General features: G+C 40.2%; 4 protein-coding genes across 6 annotated transcripts; 3 read left to right on the top strand and 1 right to left on the bottom strand.

Annotated features, from left to right (window-relative positions):
- Positions 1–139: 139 nt before the first annotated feature.
- Positions 140–3370, top strand: LOC135587385 (probable plastid-lipid-associated protein 11, chloroplastic). Its single transcript, XM_065078729.1, has 4 exons — positions 140–250; positions 332–916; positions 990–1055; positions 3016–3370. The coding sequence occupies exons 2-4, from the start codon at positions 429–431 to the stop codon at positions 3113–3115; spliced, it is 654 nt and encodes a 217-aa protein (XP_064934801.1). The 5' UTR covers positions 140–250; positions 332–428; the 3' UTR covers positions 3116–3370.
- A 146-nt stretch (positions 3371–3516) lies between these two features.
- LOC103993292 (VAN3-binding protein) lies at positions 3517–9725 on the top strand. 3 transcript variants are annotated; one of them, XM_009413302.3, is made up of 7 exons: positions 3517–4006; positions 6852–8319; positions 8464–8824; positions 8923–9066; positions 9155–9204; positions 9291–9348; positions 9421–9725. In XM_009413302.3, exons 2-7 carry the CDS (start codon positions 7996–7998, stop codon positions 9639–9641), a joined length of 1158 nt encoding a protein of 385 aa, XP_009411577.2. In that variant the 5' UTR covers positions 3517–4006; positions 6852–7995; the 3' UTR covers positions 9642–9725. The 3 variants fall into 3 exon arrangements, with proteins under 3 accessions (XP_009411577.2, XP_018686116.2, XP_009411578.2); XM_018830571.2 differs by having other exon boundaries at positions 8392–8824; positions 9454–9725; XM_009413303.3 differs by having other exon boundaries at positions 8392–8824.
- Positions 9726–10379: 654 nt separating this feature from the next.
- Positions 10380–16510, top strand: LOC103993293 (uncharacterized). The gene is made up of 4 exons (XM_009413304.3): positions 10380–10911; positions 11347–11620; positions 12998–13091; positions 16008–16510. The coding sequence occupies exons 1-4, from the start codon at positions 10523–10525 to the stop codon at positions 16265–16267; spliced, it is 1017 nt and encodes a 338-aa protein (XP_009411579.2). The 5' UTR covers positions 10380–10522; the 3' UTR covers positions 16268–16510.
- Positions 16511–18327: 1817 nt separating this feature from the next.
- On the bottom strand, positions 18328–22420 carry LOC135587383 (chaperone protein dnaJ A6-like). Its single transcript, XM_065078726.1, has 8 exons — positions 22174–22420; positions 21798–21987; positions 21518–21710; positions 21293–21431; positions 19735–19868; positions 19504–19646; positions 18973–19171; positions 18328–18851 (listed from the first exon to the last, which is right to left on the bottom strand). Exons 2-8 carry the CDS (start codon positions 21945–21947, stop codon positions 18532–18534), a joined length of 1278 nt encoding a protein of 425 aa, XP_064934798.1. The 5' UTR covers positions 21948–21987; positions 22174–22420; the 3' UTR covers positions 18328–18531.
- Positions 22421–22597: the final 177 nt, after the last annotated feature.

The raw sequence follows: 22597 nt of genomic DNA, 5'->3' as shown, positions 1-22597 counted from the left end.
AATCTAGTTTTCTGTAGCATTTGCGTTGCACGTGCTTTTTGAAAAATCAAGAAACTAAAAAAGTTGGACTAAAAAACGAGATGATATTTGGTATATTGTGTTTCCTATTCTGTTGAAAACATGGAACACGCCTCGTTAGGGAGCATCAAGAAGTAAGCCATACGCGTCTCTGCCGTCTTATTGGAGGAGCGCGATGGGAATCGTGGAGGATCGACATGTGGGACCATCCCTGTTCCTGTGGGAAACGCGGGTACGTCGGCCGGTGATGTTTCCTGTCCTCCATGCATCAGAATGCGAGAAGATACGGCTCACCATCTCACCAATGCCACAGGAGATGTGTGGTCTACAAGTGTGGGCTCTTAAAGTGATCCCGCCATCAGGTTCATTGCCTTCCCAACTCATCTCCGCTCCCTGTTTAAGTACCGGCCATGGCGATGTCATCCCCGTTTTCTTCCCGCCCCTCTGCCATCCCATCCTCCCTTCGCATACTAAAGTCCAACCCGGCCCTCGGCTGCTGCGCCGCAGCCCGACCCCCGAGCTCCGGCCCGTCTCTCGGAGCTAAGGCCGACCTGCTCGCCCTCATCGCCGACCAAGAAAGAGGCCTCCGAACCCAGTCCGACCCGCGGAAGCGGGCGGAGATCATCGCCGCCGTCGAGGCTCTCGGCGCCCTGGGGAGGGGTCAGGTTACCACCGGCTCATCCCTCTCCGGCACGTGGCGGATGCTCTGGACCACCGAGAAGGAGCAGCTCTTCATCATCAAGAACGCCCCTCTCTTCGGAACCCGCACCGGCGACGTTCTCCAGGTCATCGATGTGGAGAAAAGGTCGCTGAACAATGTGATCACTTTCCCTCCTTCAGGGGTTTTCTTCGTGCGGTCCTCCATCGAAGCTGCGCCGCCCCAAAGAGTCAACTTTAGGTAAATTCGTACCTCTTTTTGGATTCTCATGGGAACTCTGTGAAACTCATCAAATATCTCGACTTCGGAGCAGATTCACCAGTGCCGTTTTGAGAGGTAGCAATTGGGAGATCCCACTGCCCCCTTTTGGACAAGGATGGTGAGTGATACTCTTTAATAACTGTTTTCTTCTTTTTTTTGGGTTCCAACTGAGAAAAGGAGTAGGTGGCGGCGCCTACGAGCGCTCAATAGGCACACAACGCACCTAATAAGCTCCATGAGTACAAGAAGCACACAGCGAGCAACCGACGGCCATAAAGAAAAGTGGGATTGAACCCTAGGCTTCTTGAAACCTGCCCGGATGCACTACCGCTTTTGCAAAGGGACAGCAGCCTATTCTATGCTTTTTTATTTTTATTTTTTATGTTGATCTAGAATATATATGCAGCCAATCCATGAATGTGATTCAGTATCGAAATTCTATGGTTATCTAAATCTTAGGCTAATTCAGTAATGCTGCTTTGACTTTTGGAATTCTGTTGGTCTCTTAATATGCTAATTTTCATTTTTCTGGCCGTATCTTTAAACACAATGGTGAGTGCACTATATGGGGTTGTGGGGAAAAGACCTGCTGAGCATTTACAAGGCCTGTGAATTAGGCCCCGTTACCTGCATATTTGTCCCTACCATTTCCTGACTGGTTAGTAATTGGCTAAACTGGTCATTAAGTGAGACTGAGTATAGATATAGGTAACCTTTTGATGAGTTTGATTGAAAAACTTACCCTTATAATCAAACAAGTAATTGACTATAGTTGCCTTTTTTTTTTATGATTTCTTTTTTGTATGTTCAAGTATGAAAAGTTTATACTTACAATTAGCCAAGACAAAACAACCACAATGTGAACAATTACAAGGAAATTACATGTTAATAAGATTTGTTTTTTTGTTATTCGTGTTGTCTATGTAATGAACACTTAACTTAATCATACTGTGCGTAAGCTTTCTCTTGAGTGGTTGCTTCCCTATATCCATATGAAATTCAAATCAAACAAGGACTATCTCATGCCCTATAGGGTAACAAAGTTATGTTGCCAATCTTAAGAACATACAGGCCATGTGGTAATAATTTACATTTTTTTACCAGATTCAATCTATAACCATTTTATATAGTTTTTAGGAATATATTGGATGTGCTATGGCCCTGACAAGTGAGCATTTTGTTCTATGCTTCACTTTCACATTGTAAAAGCTTCTTCTATCTGTTGCTTTTATCTCAAATATATCACTAACCATCTGTTTTCATTGGTAGACATGAAACCTACTGTTCGCTTTAAATTTTAGTTTAGACCATTTTAATGGATGTTTGATAATTTACAATGACTAATTCAAATTCTGTTTCATAATAGCAAAATACAATTTCTTGACAGAAGGGCCAGATGTAGTTTCTCTAGTGTCTTGCATTCATTCTTGAACACCTCAAATTTTCTTGAAATTTTAAGGCTATGTTAGGCTAGAGAATATGAGCCTATGAGTCACAAGTCTATGCTACCAAGCTATTTCCATATATCGAAACTATCAAATTGTAAACCTTTCTTTTTGAAAATTCACTATATGTTTTGCATTTTAAATGAAATATCATTTATTTTTATCAAATTTTCTCTCCACTTTCCTCTACAATTTGATTTTCTGAAATATACAAGAATCAGGAAGAGTGAATTTGAATGTCATTCTGTATTTGAGGGGAAGTATGCATAAATACATCAAATATTGGTGCTAGGTCTAGATTCAACTATATATAACAAGGCTAAAATCCCTATGTTAATAAACATCCATAAGTTACAAATCTTTCAATAAATTTTAGCATGTGGAAACCTTTATTTGTTGCAATATTCCAAAACAGCTGCTGATTTCAGTCCCATTTTGGGGTTTTACTCGAGAACTTTTCACAATTTTGAGAGAGAGAGAGAGAGAGAGAGAGCCAAACTTCAAAATGAAGATCGTGACAAAGTTGTCAATCTCTTTATGAATAGCTTGGCCATAATGTTTCAGAGTGAGCTTTTTAGCCTTCATATAGATATATGTGCACTGTCAATAAAAAGTTTTATACTTTTCCTGCAGGTTTGAGTCCATATATCTGGATGATGATATTCGAGTTGCAAAAGACATACGAGGAGACTACTTGATCGTTGATCGTGCTTCTTATTCTTGGAAGGAATGAATAATCAAGGATAGTTGTACTGCCTCTTTCATTTGTGATCTCTAGATGTCATTTATGCAACCAAATCACTTACTTGGAAGATAAGTATTACACGGTTTCTGAGAAGTAAAGCATCATAATATGTTCATTTGTTCATATCTGTAGACTGTAAAGGAATTAAAGGATTCTTTTCCCCTCGGAGCTAACTAATGTTCAGATTATAAGGTCATATTACTAGTTCTTTGATCTAGTAAATTTCATGCTTCATCCGACTTATGCCTATATCTATTTTGAAAGATTTATTGAATTTAAATGTATCATGTGTGGCTTATTGCTTCTCGAATTTCCTATTGCATCTCTTTTTAAATGCTGTATGCGTATTAAAGCTTGTTATCAAATGCTCATGCTCAATTAAGACTTCACTGTAACCAATTTATTGAGAGTCAAAGGAGAAAGTGATGATACATGTATCAGATCTCTTGTAAAGCTAGGAAACTTGATCACTCCAAATGACCTCTTATTTTTTGTTGGAATCTCATATACTAAGAGTGAATATACATTGATACATTGATTCATTTGAAAAAAGAAGTCTTAATCAGCTAGCAGCTTGGCAATAGCATCTTCTATCATTTGCTATTACCTATATGATAGCATTTGGGAATTAGTAAACTTTAACGTGTGCACTTTACTAATTTTTGTCTCATGTTTAGCAAGATCCAAATGATAATGGTTGATTAGAGATTTATCTTTTTCCAAAATATTTTCCTTTGTTCATAATTTTGTTATTTTTTTTACATTGCAAATCGTAAATGATGAAGATGAGAGACCTTACGATCAACTATCAAGTTCCTATAAGATTGTATGATGAGGATTGAAGCTCTTATCTTGTAGGATGAGAATTGTTAATGCAGGGTGAGTCAGGTTTATCTATGTTCATTTGTATATACTTTTGTTCATTTCTTAATAGCTTAAGGATTAGCGATAACTCATTCGAGAAAAAAAAAAGTCTTAACTAGTCAGACTAGCTAGCGGCTTGGCTATTACCAAAATGCTATTATTATCAAAATGATATCATCTGAAAATTAGTATGACTTTGGCATGTGCACTTTACTAATTATATTTCTTGTTTAGTAAGATCTAAATGGTAGGGGCTAATTAGAGATTGATCTTTTTCCCAAAATATTTACTGAATCTTGTATTTTGATGATGAAACTAATTGATAATTGTGTTTATATTTTAATCTACGTTTTGAGTGACGCAGGATGCTTCGATCAGGATGAGACAATTAAAGCAGGAAAAATCAAGTTGTGCCGGAGGAACATGTCAGAAGATTGGACGTCGGGCCGATGGATCGGTCGACGTATCGACAGAAGGCTTTGGGCCGTGGACTTGGGCATCGGGCCAAGAAGAGCGGGTATTGCGCCAAGGATATCGGAGTTGCGGAGTCAACTGGCCAATTGGGCAATAGGCCGTAGGAGAGGACGATGCGCCGAAGAATCGGACGAAGCGTCAAGGGACCAATGACATGCCGGACAACTTAGTTAATTACTTAGGATTAATTGTCTCGATCGAAGTTTTGTTTTAAGTGTGTAGGATTAACTACGATGAAAGAAAGACATGCAGCAGGAGTTGCGCCGAAGTTAAGACTATGTTCACGTTGGGGGTTCGAGAGTTCGACGGAAGTTCGGACGGTCGTCGGAGGTTATGCGAGAACAAATCCGAGAAGTCCAGGAGCTTGCCAAAGAAGCTCGTTGGAACTCGCCAAGTGGATCGTCGCAAGTCCAGGAGTTTGCCGGAAGTCCGCCGGAGCATCGTCGAAGGTTCGTCGGATGTTCGCCGGAAGCTCGCCGGAAGAAGCGATTGACGCACCGGAACAAGTTGCAGTAAATGTCTTAAGAAATTCGTAGTTAGCACGATGATTAAGTTAGAAATGGGAGGTGATCCCATTAACTTAATCTTGGGGCAATTGAGCCCTTAAAAGACCCAAATTGGGCCGAATGGATCAGCCCATTCGGACCCATATTACTTGGCTAGAGGTGGCACCGCTTGGGTCGGCAGTGGCACCGCCCAGGGCTCAGTCTCCGAGCTCTGGCTGGGCGGTGCAACTGCCTCTGACAGAGGTGCAACCGCTTGAGCTCGGTCTTCGAGCTATGGCTGGGCGGTGCAACCGCCCCAATCAGGCGGTGGCACCGTCTCCGAGCTCTGGCAGGAGGTGTAACCGCTCCTGACAGGAGGTGGCACCGCCCAGAGGCTCAGTCTTCGAGCTCTGCTAGGCGGTGCAACCGCCCTAGTCATGCGGTGCAACCGCTAGACCCCAGAATTTCGGGAGATGATAGTTTTGAGCTCCAAATTCAAACTGGTTTGGAGCCTATAAATACCCCTTCAATCCCTGGGTAAAACACACAAGCACAGAGAGCAAAAAAGGAAAGAAAAGCTGTAGAAATCAGTTGAGAAATCCCTCATCTAGCTTAAGTGTTAGAATTCTGTTTAAGAGAGGAGAGTGAGTGCTTGTAAGGGTTGTCTCCTAAACCCAGTAAAAGGAGAAAAGGGGTGTAAGAAGGAGATTGATCTTCGCCTAGTAAAGGAAGATCATTAGTGGATGCTGGTGGCCTCGATGGAAGAAGAATCAGAGGAGTGGATGTAGGTCACGATTGACCGAACCACTATAAAATCTCGTCTTCTCTAGTTTGCATTTACTTTGAGCATATTATCTTTACTGCAAACCTCCTCAATAGTTTACTGCCTTCTGCACATTTACGATCGTGTTTCAAAGTTCAGTATTTTCCGAATCGACGTTTAGACGTAAATCAGTTTTATCGTACGAACATCATATTTCAGTTTGCGCTTACATTCTGATTTCCTTCATAACTGCAAACTGCCTTCATAGACTTGCTTTAACTGCATCTTGCTTGATCACAAGTTAAAGTGATTTACGAATCGACTTTTCTACCGAAATCGCTCTTATCGTACGAACGCAGTTTTAATCGTCGAAAGTTTTTCGCTGCACTAATTCACCCCCCTCCCCTCTTAGTGCTCTTGATCCTAAAAAGATCAACTATCAAAATTCTTATGAGCTCATAAGATGTACCATCATTAGACCATTAATTTAACATAAGATTGTATGGTGAGAATTTGAGTCTTGATCAAGTAAGTGTACCCACTAGACCATCATCAAATTAATTATTATTAAAAAATCATAGCATGAGAGTTCAAATTGAGTCAAGTATATATAATTTCTTGAACATGTAAAAACATACAAATGCATTAAAAATAGAGAAATATTGTTGATTATTGTAAAACTTTTGGGAATTATGGTTATTCTATCAAATCTTTAAGAATTGTGAACCTTAAAACTCTATATATGGTACCATAAGGATAAGTGTAGGAAAAAAAAAAGAAAGAGAACTTATCACACAGACACTTTGTATTTATATGATCATTGAAGGTGTTTTTGCAATATTAATGACGAGAATGAGATTTGATTATAGAATCTTGCTTAAGTCAATTGTTGTCAGATTTAGCAATTACAAGTTTCTAAGTTTTATTTCCACTACTAATTTTAGTTTGTTATTTTAAAAAATTATATTAGTATTTCAAAGTAAAATATCTAAGTTCATTTGTCGTAATTATAAAGATGTTTTAGTCAGGATAAACAGATCTGAATGTTTCACTTTCGTAATTATTAATTATAGGGATGTTAACGTAATTTTTTTAAACATAGAGTTCAAAATCTTAATTCCATTCAAATTTTCTGCAGGTCTCTGCTAGATCCAAAAGAAGCAGAATAAAAGGAATCCATGAAAACCCGGAGAATTCTGGGTCCACTGTGTCTGCTAAAATAATAACCCATCAAGCCGCATCACTTCCTCCACAAGCAACAAAGGAAAAGAAAAGAGAAAGATCATGATTGAGATGCCAAACTCATCCTCTCAAGCCACCGCAAGTTGGTCACTACTCCATTCCTCTCACGCAGCACTAAGGACAAGCTCCCGAGCTCTCTTTCTCACCTCCCTCACGCGCCTGCGTTCGATCATGACCCCCAGTTATCGTTTACAAGGGTGCCATGCGTTCGTGTCTGCTTCATGCCGTTTAATAGAGAGAATTATTGGAGGGGGTTTTCGAACCCTCGAGAGCGAGTGGGTCGCCACTTTAATGGTGCTCTCTGCCTGCGTTGCCTTCATTGCAGTAACATGTCTGCTCTCCTCCTTTACCTGCCCAACTTTGATGGTGGTGGTGGCAAACCTACCCTTTGTTTCACGAAAAGGTCATGATTCCTTTGGCACTCGCAGATGGCAAACAATGTGGTGGAATCACATTCTCCTGATGCATCCATCGCACAGCAGATTGGATTCCTTAACGGAGAAGGATGAGCACCTGTGAACAGTTGTCTCAAAGCCCGTTTGCAGCGGTAGAAGTCCACCGAAAGTCCCCACTTCACTGCATCACCGATCGCTCGAGAAAACGACGACGCACATGAAAGCACTAAACAAAGCTCGGAAACCGCTCGCTCGCTGGCTCTTCTTGCACCCGCACCGACAGCTGAGCTCGGACCCGAACAAAGGTGTAGGGAATCGCGGAGCAGCGCACGAGGCCGCGCCGGGTGACCAGGAACACTTGTCGCCGAGGTTTCCTCCTCTCCCTCGTCGCGAGTTGCGTCCCCTGCACTCAAGCCCATCATTAGCCCCGCGTACAAAGACGGGCACGGTGACTGCGTCGCCACAGTAACAGGAGCGCAGGGAACACTAGCAGCAAAAGGAGTGCAGGAAGCTGTCCGCTGTCCACCTCTTGTCCCCCTTCTTGTGCTTCGTGTGGCCTTCCCCCTTATATATGCTCGTCCTTCATCCTTCAAAGCCAATTCCACCTTTCAAGTGAGCCACGGAAGAAGAGATCGGGTTCTGTTCATGGAGAAGGGATACTTGTGGGGGAGGAGAAAGGGAGACGAGCTGGTAAGCTTGAAGGACTTGGTAGCAGAAGAGGAGGAGGAGGGGGAGATGTCGGAGGGTGGGTTGAAGATGCCGGTGATACCTCCGCCGCAGACGCCGCACGAGCCGATGGAGTTCTTGTCGAGGTCGTGGAGCGTGTCGGCTTCCGAGATATCGAAGGCTCTTCTGGCTGGGAATAAGAAGAGGAACTTCGTCGTGGATCGGCTGCCGGAGATGATGATCCCGGAGACATTGGTCATCGCTGCCGCAGCTGCTGCTCCTCCTCAGAGTACTCATAAGCGAGTAAGCTAGCGCGGTGTAGCCAACTGTTTGATGAATTGACTAACCTAAACTTGCAGTCTTTGTTTCCGTTAGCTTGACCGAGTGAACGCCATGAAGCCTTTGGGAATTCTCTCATGGCGACGATTTGCTCTGATGGCTGTGCAGCCACGCAGCGGCATAAATCCTGCAGCAATCGGGAAGTGGTTTCACCACCAAGAAGCCAATCGAACCAAAGCCAAGTGCAAGGAGAGGGCCCGCGCCGAGAAAGCCCGCATCCATGCCTTGGTATCCGTCGCTGGCGTAGCTGCAGCAGTCGCTGCCGTCGCTGCCGCGTCGAACTCAGGTGACCAGACCTCAAAGATGAGTGCCGCCATGGCCTCTGCCACCGAGATCTTGGCGTCGCACTGTGTAGAGATCGCAGAGCAAACTGGGGTTGATCACGAGCATGTGGCTGCTGCTATACGCTCAGCAGTAGATTTCAAAACAGCCGGCGATCTGATGACCCTCACTGCTGCAGCAGCAACAGGTCAGAAGCCAAATCCCTCTCAAAGACCTACCGAGAAGACTAACAATAATTCGTTCCGCAAGCTGCTAATTCCCGTGCTTGCTTCATTCACTGAACAGCATTACGAGGAGCTGCAGCATTGAAGTCGAGACTGCAAAGAGAAGCAAGGAACAACGCTGCCGTCATCCCGTACGAGAAGAGTCAGTGTTGCAGCCCAGATATCTGGTGCAAAGAAGGCGAGCTGCTCAAACGCACCGGAAAAGGTACGGCAGAACACCTCAATCCAGATCAGATTCACACAATTCATCAACAATGGATCATACATACAACTCGAGTCGATTCGATTTGCAGGAACTCTACACTGGAAGAGAGTGTCGATCTACATCAACAGGAAGTCACAGGTAAAGGAAGAATCAAACGAAGCTCATCATCGCATGTTCTAAAAGCTTAATCATCTGTGCTAACGTGACATGGACACAATCCCCAGGTCATAGTAAAGCTCAAGAGCAAGCACATAGGAGGTGCACTCTCCAAGAAGAAAAAGAGTGAGTCTTCCGAATCTCAAACACAAAACATGACCTGCTTTGACATGATCTGACAAAACCTGTGGTGATCAGGTGTTGTTTATGGCGTGTATGATGATGTTGCAGCATGGCCTGAGCGCGCCGGAGAAAGATGCTGCTTTGGACTGAGAACAGCTCAAGGATCGATAGAGTTCGAGTGTGAGAACAGCACGACCAAGCTGAGATGGGTGGATGGGGTGCAGAACCTGCTCAAACAAGTATCAGGTGATGCTGAGCACGTAGAGCACGCCATGGAGCTACTAAAACTCAGATGATGTATTCTCAAAACAGATGAACAGTTTTGTCATCACAAACACAAAGTCGATCATATTATGCATATAAAGCAAAGAGATTCGTTATGCTTCTCAGCTGTAAGACACAGATTTGCCACACCACACAAAGTAGCAAAGGGTTTCTTTTCCTGGAAAGATATCCTTTTAATATATTAGAAATAACATATATTCTCTTCCAAGTTTTGATATTAATATAACACATCTGCTATATATATATATATATATATATATATATATATATATATATATATATATATATATATATCCTCCAATGATTTAAAAGTTTTATATATAATGGTTATCATCAAATTTTAAAAATAAAAATAAAATTTAAAATGTTTACCTTTTCTATCTCATGTTTTCAAATAAATTATCAATTTAAAATTTAATATTATTATGCAAAAGGATATTCTTCTAATCACAACCCCTATTTAAGATTTATAATTTCATTTTAAGAGGCTTAATTCATCAATCAATAAATATTAAATGTTGATATATAATAATAATAATAATAATAATAATAATAATAATAATAATAATAATAATAATAATAATAATAATAATAATAATAATAATTTATTTGCTAGAATTAAATTGGATTTCATCGGCTTTTGAAAACCGCAATCTGTGGAGATTCTGCAATTAAAATTGGAATAATATGAGCTATAAAGATAGGATATTAATGAAGAAAGCAAAGACGGATACCCGTCTTCGGTACGCAACACCTGCGGCTTCGCATTTATAGGCATCGTGTTCCATCTCAGAGCGCGACACCGCGGCGTTCGCCTCCTATCGCCAACCGCTCTCCCTCTTTTGTTGGTTCTTTCACGTCCTCATCGTTTTCTTTTGGAGACATACCCACGATGATGCGACGCTCCACGGGAATGATCAGCGGCGACATGCTTCGGGCCGTCGGACGCGCTGTCGGGGCTGGTGCGGGCCGCGTCAGAGGGCCGCTCTCGGCCGCGCACGCCGGAAGTTCGGCCCCTGTCCTGCGCGTCTCGTCGTCTGGAGCGACGTCTCCGCACTCGTCCTCGGCGCCCACCTTCGACTCCGCCGCGAGGAAGGGGGCGGTCAGTGACTCCCGCGACGCGCTCTTCGACGGGGAGGAGTGGGAGCGGGTCGGAGGAGAGGAGCATGCGTGGGACGAGGGGGTAGTGGTGGACGACGGGGTCGGAACCCTTGAGCGGTACGTGTTCGGTACGGCGCCGTCGAGGGAGGAGGCCGACGATGCCATCTCGACTCTTCAGCAGTAAGATAAGCTTCGTATCCATGCGTAAAATATCCTTTTTCGCCCTTCTTTTATCGTCGTTGAGTTCATTTTGGCTGTTCTCATGGTACTGTTGCAAGTAAGTATGCGATAAGTGTTTCTTTTGGATGTTGGACTTTTGCTTGAATCCTTCACTTGGAGAAAAAAGAACTAATTTGAGATAAAGAATGAGCGATTTGTGAGATTTTAGAAACCAGTAAACCTCTGCTTATATCCAAGAGATTTTTTTGGCACTTCTTTATGTAGAACAATACTTTCTTGATGTTTTTTTCGTTTGTGAGAATTTCTCTGTTTGATTCTCCCATTAAATAACTTTATTTTTGTAATATTCCATTATTAGGTTCAAGATCTAAATCATATATCATCAATTTTCTATTTTTCATGTTGATTGTGATGCCTTCTCTTTTCTGCATTTAGGGTACTGCTACCAGCCGTGATTTCTCAGGTTACTGATGATGGATCTCAGGTTTCAGACAATGGATCGTCTCCTTATCTGGCGGAGGACGTAATTGATGACATAACTACACCGGGCGCAATGCATAGAGGCTATTCGTCTGGGTCTTCGGTTGAATGTCAGTCTGATTGGATTGAACCTGCAATTCAGCTCTATGAATCGAACTTTTTAAAGTCTAGAGGTGAGGAGAGAGTTTTTAATGCACTTCAATTATACCAGAGGAATGCAACTGTTCAGGTGAATTCTTGACTTGTGTCATATACTTTCATGTGAATTTTCTCTATGTTTGTACAGTCTGCACACTGCATTTGGTTATTACTTTCTTCATTGTCTGGCAACTCATAAGAGTCGCGAAGGAACTTTGTTATAAGGCAGAGTTACTTCTTTGTTTTTTTCTCTTTTTTGATATAACTTATTTAAAATCTAGCTTGTTCTGGTCAAGCAGACACTGGAAGTCGAGTTGCTTAAAAAAATAGTGATTTTTCACCTTTTATTGAGCCAATAATCTGGATGAAGGCAAGTTCATTATGTAAATAATCCTAAAGTCTCTTATAAACTGTCTTTTAAGTCATGGAGTTTTCATTCATGTAACATAACAAGTTTCATTATGTTAAATGATATTTTACTGTTCAGATGCTGCTTGTAGACATTAACATTAAAAGAACAGCTATTGAAAGAAGCAACCAGGAATGTGGCATTGTGATCTATTAGAACCATCAGGCATGTTAAGCTTGTATCCCTTAGCATGACATGGTTAAGGATATCACAAATTAAAGTTACTTGTTACAATAATTTTTCATATCAGAAACCAAAAGCACAATATGTATCTATATGTCTGTATTTGATATGAATATGACTTGTGATTTGTCGTTTGTTTTCTTTTATACCTAAAGCAATTTACAAGGATTGAAATATCGTACCGTATCGGAGTTTCGACATTCGCTTGGTACGGTACGATATTATATACTGAGCAGTACACCGTTCAGTATATCGCTCATATATATATATATATATATATAATTCGGTGACGAAGCGACGTCGCCTCTCTCTTCTCCTCGGCGACGTTGCCTCGTTTATATATATATATATAAATATATATATATTTATATATAAATATTTTTATAAAAGATGACGTCACGTGGCCTCGGCGATGTTGCCTTTTCCTTCTCCCACACGGGGCAACATCGCCTTTTATATATATATATATATATATATCGTCAGGTAATGGATGGTCCGTGTACTGGTCAGTTGACGGACCGGTATGTACCGCTCGGTACGAGCGGTATTATTCGAAACTGTATACCTTGGTCCTAACATCTTTGTATAATGTACACAAGTTAGAACTTGAAGTTAGTTTTGATTGTCACTAGGTAGAAACAAACTACATTTCGAATGCCAACAACTACTGTTTCTACGATATGGTTAACTAGCTAAATCGTAAATACTATGGGCATTTTGGCTTATTAACATTTATATCATCATCAAATGCGTACTCCTGATGCTGCTTCTTTGGGGTGTTGTTATTGCTTACATTGGTTCTTCTAATTATAAGTTGTTATGCTTATATTGATACTTCTAATTCGGTTCTCAATGTCTTTTGTTTTCTTCATGCAGAGAATGGTTGTTTCGCTTTCATCTGATGCAGCTGTTTGGGATGCAGTAATGAATAATGAAGTAGTCCAGGAACTGAGACGATCTTTTCATGAAGGTATTTGCAAGAAAAAGTTATCCTAAATCAGCTTAATTTGGAAAAGTTTGTCAAGTAATTTACATTGAAAATTTTTTTATTCTGCTTTGAGATAAAATATGAAATGAGATGATTGAAGTTTGAGATATATGAACATGCAGTTTGAACAGCAAGGTACAAGAGAATTGTACTGATTAGCCGATTTTTCTTTGTCCAAATGAAATAGAGTTGATTTGTCTGATTAACTTGTTGAAAATAAACAATCAGGTTAAACATTTTTGATAATTCATTCCCTTGCTTGTGTGAATAAATATTTCAATCGATTGATGCAGCAATGATTATTAGTCTTGTGATCCACAGAATCCAATATATGAGAACAATCATAGATAAATTTCAGTTAATACGATGATAAACATGGAGTCATTTCTTAGTAACCAATGGTAAGAATAGAGAAACAAGAAAGATTTTGTATGCCTTTTCTTCCTGGAGAAGGCATGTGATTTTGGACACTAAAAGCCAACATGTAGGGTCATCATTAGTCATTCTTTTAAATCATTAGTGCGAATGGTAAAGGGTTTTCAAGGATAAGTGCTTCTAAGTAGCACGTACATGTCAGTTTGGTAGATGTATCCATGTCAAACACGGATATGTCATCAACACATTCGGACACACACATGTAAGATACGTGTTTGTTTTTAATTTTTTAATTTTAATTTTAATTTTAATTTTGGGCATGGTGTATCCATGTCGGACACTTCTCCTGTGCCTTTCCTTGCCGCGTGCGGTGTTGAGCTCATGAGGCCCTCACATGAAGGTGAGGCATGAAATCTTTGGAGGACTTCTTATTGGAGGATCCTTGACATTAAATATTGTGGCCCTCTGTCACCGATAATAGAATGAGGTGTGTTGCAGAGGGAGCAGAATGCCAGCGGCAACAATGGTTCCAAGCCAAGCTTCAGCAGCTACCGATAGCAGAATGCCAAAACCTATAGGCTACAGTTACATTGACGATGCCAATGCAGCTTTGACCAATGCCCTTGGTGACCTGCAACCTCACTGACCTGTGTCCTCGACAAATCGCGTTGCGTGCCGTGACCTATCTTGTGATGTACGCCTGGTGACCCTCAACCTCATTGGCGGTCAAGCATCTGTCATGTGATGCGTGCCCTTGGTGACCCGCGACGTGCACCCTCGGCATCCCTCTTGCCCTTAAGGACCCATCGCCTTTTGTTTTGTTTTAGGAATGGATCACCGGCGGCCTCGCTTGTGCAAACCCATGATCTCACCAATGGTCACAGAAGTAGGATTTTCCCTCTGTTTCTTTCTAGGAATTGATCATGATATGTCCCTAATTATAATGTCACATGCTTAAGTTTTGTTACTACTCTTATTCTGATTAACTTGTTAAAACCTATTTTGGTATATATATGCTTACCTGTTCTGAATCAGATTCATAGTATTCTAATCTGACTTTAAAATCTGGAGTAGACACTGGAATTTGGAAGTATCTTATTTTCTACCATGCCTACATGGATTAGGAATGATGACTCCAATCTACATAGATCGGGAAAGGTGACAGGTTAGGTACCCATAAATTCACCCTGCCTGTTCTTGAATCTGATCAAGTATCCAGTTATCCAAACCCTTGCCAGTTTTAACTTGGATATTTCAGTGAGATGCTGTTTTTGCATTAATATAACAAAATAGAATATTTGAGTAACTTTGAGAACATGAGGCATTATGAACAATAATAAAACTCATGTTAATTGAATATTATACACACGCACATGTATATATAATCACACGCACACGCGGGCGCGGGCGCGCACGCACACACACACACACACACACATAAAATACACGTGTCCTCGCTGTTTTAGTAAGAATGGCGTGTTGTCGAGTTTCGTGTCCGTGCTTCTTAGAAGTGTTTTCATACTTGTGGAAAGAATAATTTTCTCTTAATTTATAGAGGCACTTCAAGTATCAAATGTGTTTATATATTTCAATAGCAAATGACTGTGGTTAATTGATGCTGTTGAACCTGTAGCGAAGCGTGAACATGTAGAGTTCCTTTTAGATCATCTGATGTGGGATATGCCAAACATTAAGGAAAGTTGCAGGGACAATTGTACTTAGTAATATTGGGAAATTTTGGCTACTCGGTAAATAATGGAAAAATAAGATTTCTTAGTAAAGTCTAAAGGGGAACTGACATATGTTAAGGAGGATTAAGATGAGTCATAATGATCTTCTATGCATGGAAGTTATGGGAATTGGTTTGTGGAAGTTTAACAACTAAGTTTTGTTTTGAAGTTTAGAGATGTTAAATATGAAATTTTCATGCTTTGATGTGAACTTGTAGTAAAATAGTGGGTTATGATTTATGAATATGGTGTTTCTTTGATCTCGTGAGTTATAAGTGATTGATAAGATTTATTGAGTTGACTTTGTTAAGTGACAGTAAATGATTATATACCGCACAGGTTTTATAATATACGAATAATAATTGAATATTTTTGGTATCCTCAATCTTATGTTATGAGTCATGGGATTTGATTGTGGATGGTTGAAAAATATATTCTGTTTAAGATAGATTTACACCTAAAAAAAAATCTTTATCTATGATTGGTAAACTATGTCGCTACTATTGCTTAGAATGTCATATATGATTATGATAATTCTTTGTCTTTTTTGCATGATGAGGCTACCAAATGTGTGCATAATATGTCTAAATTCTAGATGCTTTTGGTCAACCGGTCCTGTGATGATGAGAGGCAACTGTGTGTCAAGTGTTTATATTTGATCATATCCATCTAGTTTTTTATTTAATTCCCAACTATTTATGAAACGGAAGCTAACACTATCACATATGATTCTATGGACATCTTTCCTTTTTCGTGTTTTTTCATTTTGTGTTACAACATTGTGTATTGGCAGATGGATCTGCAAGCAGTGAAATAGGGAACTCAGATGAACATGCTGATAGCAAGACCAGCTTCCTTGGCCGGATCCTTGGTACTGCCAAGTCTAAGATTATGGAGTTCATTGACCAGATCTCAAAGTTGGCACACAAGATCTTTCACACAGAGGAGTTGAATAAGAAGAACACTGCTTTTGATGACGCGGTGAAGTCCTCATTTATGATCTCAATCATCGTGTTCATGATCGTCATCGTGACACGGATCAACAAACCCTAACAACCACTCGTCGACATGACTGCTTCGGATGTCCTCTGACAGTTTAGCTTCATTCTTATAGTTGCTTAGTTGAAGTCTATGATTTAGCATCATGTTAGGTGTAGTAGTTAAAGATGACATAGCCAGAGGCAAAAATACTTGGTGTTGATAACACTCTGTTCCCTTCAACAACTTATCCTGGTTTAATGTTTAATTTCCGCTATAGTTAATTGTGCCCAGCATATTTGAAATGAGGTTTTAGTAGCTATTGGCTTCACACATGCAGTGTTGAGAAGAGGTGATCCACTGAACCTACTACTGCTCTACTGGTAATTCTCAGGGAAAGGATTCATTTTGATAAGAAGGCTTTTAATTTTTTTGGAACAAAATGAATTCAGGTAATCAGGGACATGATGCTATTATTATCCATGTCACATACATGGAATGTGGAGTTACTTTTTGTGCCAATCCACATGCAAAGTATTTATTTATTCATGGTAGGATTATGATTCTGTGCCCTAATTGTCTAAAGTTAGCCTCTCTACATTTCTTCAATGCTCAGGTTTGAATAATGTTAATCTTTTACTGGCACCTGTTGCCCCAAAAGTTTTGGAAGTTGATAAAGTGTTAAAATCTCTTCAATTATTTTCCTTTCCACAAGTGTCACTAGAGAAAACAGATAATATTGATTGTCAGTAAAGAAATAACATCTAATACTCAAAAGGAGTTTCATATTTGATTACTTGAGGACAAAAATTGATAAAAAAGCAAATAAGATTCATCTTATTGGTCTGTACTGTTGCATCGGTTAATTATTGGTACAATTGAATTATATTGACATACGGTTTATAAAGATATACTACTAATGTATCACCCATATCAGTTCCTTGTTAGATCGAAACCACCTTGCATCGTATCGAACTTACTAATAAAGACTAGTGAGATTAGAAATAATTATTTTTATTTTAGAGGGGAGTGGAAGTTATGATGATATGATAGTCTCTACCAATAAGGCTAGATATCGTCTTCAAATATATCAACACCAAACCAATGTTAATGTTGAAATAATAAGAGTCTTCAAATACATCAACACCAAACCAATGTTAATGTTGAAATAACAAGAGCTTCGAGGAACCAACAACACGGCTAACGCTTGCATTCTTTTGAACTTCACTTTTTAGTTATCACCATTGTCTGTTTTCTTGGATAACGAACTATTTTGTGCATCACCCTCGGGATTAAGGCTTTAATCCCGTGATCAAGCAGTACATTGAGTCAACTTAGTAATTGATGAATGGATAAGTAAAATGATAGCCATCTCGAAGGCGTTAGCTAGCTTAGATAAAAAATGAACATACTAAAAATGTTATACCATATCACCCTTCAAGCACATAGAACAAATTGCATACTGTTGATAGAACATGACATACCAAAATAAAATGTTTTAAGTTTTTTACAAAAATGAAGTACAAACCAAAAGGCCATACCAATCAAAAACACCTAAAACAATAAAAAAAAAATCGAAAAGAGATCACGAATATACAATGAACACCTAGATTGCGACACTTGTATTAGGAAGAGAGGAGAGTGGAGATTGCAGAGGGAATGAAACAGCAACAAAGGAATGATGAGACAGGTTAACAAACAACCATGATTGTGAGGGAGAAAGGAGTCCAACCATTCCTCACAAGGCTTAATAGACATCCAGTTCAAGATAATTCTACAAGACCACTTGAAATGAGATGCTCCATACTTAATTCATACCCTAACCACTTAAGAACCATACGGTGTGAAACAGTTTGGAGGAAATTGAATTCACAGCCTCTAAAGTTATGATTTGATAGATGAACAATTAACTGAGGAGACAATGGGAGCTTCTCAAATAATGATTTTTAATCACAATACACTACCAAAGTTGGACACTTCTCTCCTGCAGATCATAATGATTTGATGATGCCTGTTGTTGTTGCATTGTTGTCTTCTGCGTGAGTTCTTTCCCCAATCCTGCATCTGTACTAACAAAGACCAAGCAAGATAAGAAGACAATAATGCCGATAAACTGCCACATTACAGGATAGGGATTTGGTCAAAATATCTTAATATAATCTAAGAGACTTGAAAAACCAATGACACCGACCAAGCAACCTTTCAGTTTAAGCATCAACACACCACTGCGTGCAATTATCTTTAAACAGTACGTATAAGGAATGCTGTTAAGTTATTGAAATCTAGAATGAAGCAGGAAAGGCCTGACTACTCCCCACAAGACAACATATCATAGAAATTTACTGCTGGGCACATTGTACACGTGGACCCGCATCTTCATCTTCATCGTAGGCTTCCTGCTGCCGCTGCTGGCGCTGTCGCCTCATCTCCTCTTCAATATTAACATCATACATGGTGGTCTCTTCACACTCATCTGGTTCCATATTTGAAATGTGGTTGCTTGGCCTCGGTGGCAGAATCTTCTCCAGCGCACGGCATTGATCAGGAGAGAACACACCTGTGTCAGGAAATTCAACATTGAACTGGACATAAAGGCGGCCCTTCATGAATGGCCTCCCATGATGAGGCATTCCTTCATCATCGATTGCTTTATATTGACCTGATCGAAGAGAAGTGACATTTAATGCCAAAAAAACCAAGGCAATAGATTATTTCAAGTCACCGGAAGAAAGAATTGGTGATAGAAATATACTCGGGTGACATGAATATAAGATGCTTACCAGGTTTAACAACTTCGCCAGTATTTGACTTAATAAGCAACTGTCTGCCATCAAGATGTGTCAGAACAAACTGAAAACCACAAAGTGCCTCTGTCAGACAGAGAGTACGATCAATATAGAGGTCATCATCCTTCCTTCTGAACTTTGGGTGCTCCTTAAGTTGTACGACGAAAATTATATCTCCTGTCACCGTATCCGGCTGCAAAACAAGGCATTGCAAGCAGCAGGATACATATTAGGGGAGAGAAGTAACAAGAGATTCAGAGACAACTGACCCAAAGACAACAAGCACAAATGCAAAATAAAATAGAAGAATGTATAACTAATTGAAACAGTAACAAAAATGCTGTTTATCATATAATATCAGAATATGTTGTATTCATAGTTAGCCTTGTAATTTCTAGCAAAACACATACATGCTGAAAGGTAAACACATACAAACGTAGAATCTTCTGAGGAAAAAAAAATCTAAATTGACAAGAAGTTTAAAGCTAAACAAGATAAACTATGAGACACATGATCCTTTCTTACAGCTTCATCAGCTTCTCCTTGGAATACAATCCTCTGACCATGTTGCATTCCTTTCTCAACATGCACCTCCAAGACCTTCTTTTCCTGTACAACTTTGTTCCCCTTACATTGTGGACACTTGTCCTTATCACTGATGACCTCACCTGCAAAACAATTTATTCAGAATAACATTCTAAAGCAAATGCTTATGTTACATGAAACAAGCAGGTGAAGAAAAAAGATTGACAGCACCTGAGCCTCTGCATTCAGGACAAACATGCTGCATCTGCTGGATCATGCCTAGTCCAATTTGTCTAGTAACAGTCCTCATTCCTGTCCCTTGACATCCATAACATCTCCCTGATGCTCCACTCTTCGAACCTTTTCTGAAATGATCAACAAACAAACAAAACACAGAAAATAGATTCCTGAATGACAAATGCGAAAACACTTCTTATTGTTGTAGGTACAAATGGCACCATAATTATCATAAAAATGGAATAAACTGAATTGATAAAATTGTGAATACTTGATTGGTACTTCTTCCTAGAAACTCTAGGACATGCCAGCGTCTATGCTAAGATGTGTAAATAATATGAGCATCAGTGCTTCCACCAAGAAGAATGAAGCAAGCAAGATAAAAGAGTGGCTCACACCAAACTAAAATTGTACACACTCCACTAGTATGAAACAGATTAATACTACCTAACAGTTGACACCCATCTTTGCTCTATCCAATTGGACAATTATTAATTTCGTAAACATGATATCACAACGTTCTTGGATGAAACGTGGCTAATATCACCCCAGTACAATCTTTTTTAGCAACTCAGTCTGGGTCAAACCAGGGCCTGTCCAATGTGTACCATGTTTGCATGATGTTCAGAACATGGCATTAAATCAATATGACACTAGTGCTAGTTGACCTGTGGTTTTAAGGGATAAAGCCACAAATAATTTTATCCCAATCCAGATCAGCTTATTTGATCTGGGATGGCAAAAGCCAATATGAAATGCCTCAAAAAGATCAGGATCACTATTCTAGGCCTCCAAATTATTGGGCTGGTAGTCCATAAGGTTGCCTCTTGACAAGTGGTATTAAAGTAGACCTTATACTAAGCTGTGTAGCAGGACCAAAATGGAAAGAGCTACACCTGGTTCAGGATGTTGGCACATTATAGTCTGAAGCCACTGGTGAGCTGCATTGTGGGCCTCACATGCAACATACTAAGGCATGATTCAGGGCTATGCAAGGTGCCTGAGACCTTAACAAGAACAACAAAGAGACTTTAAGTGGAGAAGATTATTACACCCTAGTATTTCCACATCAGAAGTGGGAGGATGTTGTTGTTTATGGGGTTAGATGATTGTAAAGCATTTTTAGTCCCAATGATTCTAATGGGTCGTTGGTCTATCAGGCCAATCATGACAGATAAGGCTGAAATCCAAACCTCAATGAGCTTCCGCCTAAGAAAAACTTAAGCATGCCTTTAATAGCATTAGATCCTATTAAAATTTATTAACAATTTCAGAGAATAGGTAACAATGTACAATTTAAAAGCTAGTATATAGGTAAAGTGAAAGTGCATGTACTTAAGCATGCCCAAATTAGATTGAATTAGCAATACAACTCAAGAGTCAGTATAAAGGAAAAGTGGAAATACATCAGTCAAATCTATAGCATTTAATACCAATCGCAAGCTCATGGTGAGTTAGAAATAGCACATATTCTTCCAATTAAGCTAATGAGCATCATGGATGGAATTTCCAAACAAAACAAAACAAAAGTGTAGGATCTTAAGATGCATACCCTTTGCACTTTTGGCATAATGCACTTCTTGATAGTGAAAGTTTTTTTGATGTCCCATTATACACGTCTTCCAATGACACCTTCAGACTGTGAACTACGTCTTCACCTTGTTTCTGCCTGCGGCCTCTCGAACTGCCACCTTTAGACCGAACAAATTCAATTGATAAATACTCAATAGAAATCACAAAGCAAACCAAAAGGAATAGCAAGAGAGATCTCCCTCACCACCAAAACTACCACCACCGAAGGTGCTACCACCAAAGAACTGCTCAAATATGTCAAATGGACTGTGAAACCCGCCGCCGCCACCACTGCCTCCTCCCATTCCCTCTTTAAGTGCATCTTCCCCATATTTATCATAAATTTCTCGCTTTTCAGGATCACTAAGAACTTCATATGCTTGAGCCAACTCCTTAAACTGCTCCAATGAATTAATCGACCGAAACTAACCATTAACAGAACAGGAAAGGCAAACAAAAGGCAAAAGTAGATTAAAAGGTCTCACTTTCTCAGGATCTCCACCCTTATCCGGGTGATTCTTTATGGCGGCCTTCCTATAAGCCTTCTTAAGCTCATCCTGGTTCGCACTGTTGGGAACGCCAAGAACCTCGTAGTACTTGGTGTTATCGCTCTTCTTAGGTGCACGCCCAAACATGATAACCGATTTCTCAGGTCCCGAACTCCCCTACCTTTCCCTACGAAAACACGACCATAGTACGAATCAAGCAAATGATACAACAAAAAACAACCAAGAACTGACATTTCCCCCAAGATCACCACAAAGAACCCAAAATACCGACATTAAACGAAAGAAATTAGAAGGGGAACAGGAAATCGAAAGCGAAGATCACTTGTTATCGAGATAGGAACGGAACCCTAACCTGATGCAGAGGGGGGAACTGGTCGGAGGCGGTGGAGGATGAGCCGAGGAGGTGAAGCACCGAAGCGAAATCGAGGAGGAGAGGGAGATTCCGAGCTTTCCCAGCCCTTCAATGTCGTTCGCAGGGTTGGTCAGCAGTTAGGGAGATCTGTACCGCCGATGACGCTGATCCTACGGTCGATGGCTCACGTGGGAAGACTAGGGCATGACGCCGGCTCGGCGGGGGCCACGTCGCTTGTGACGAGACGCACGCCGGTTCTGCTTGAGCTTGTGTCGACGTGGCCCGACAATATATATATATATATGCAAATCTATCCCAAAATATACTGAAGCCCGACCAAAGTAAATCGAAGAGACGAAGATACTAATGTCAACGGTGACATGAGATTCTTGGAAACAAATGAAAATACTCTTCTACAGTTTCT

Source organism: Musa acuminata, chromosome BXJ1-8 (assembly GCF_036884655.1).
Source record: "Musa acuminata AAA Group cultivar baxijiao chromosome BXJ1-8, Cavendish_Baxijiao_AAA, whole genome shotgun sequence".
NCBI classification, from domain to species: domain Eukaryota; kingdom Viridiplantae; phylum Streptophyta; class Magnoliopsida; order Zingiberales; family Musaceae; genus Musa; species Musa acuminata.
This window is presented reverse-complemented; position numbering and strand designations above follow the sequence as displayed.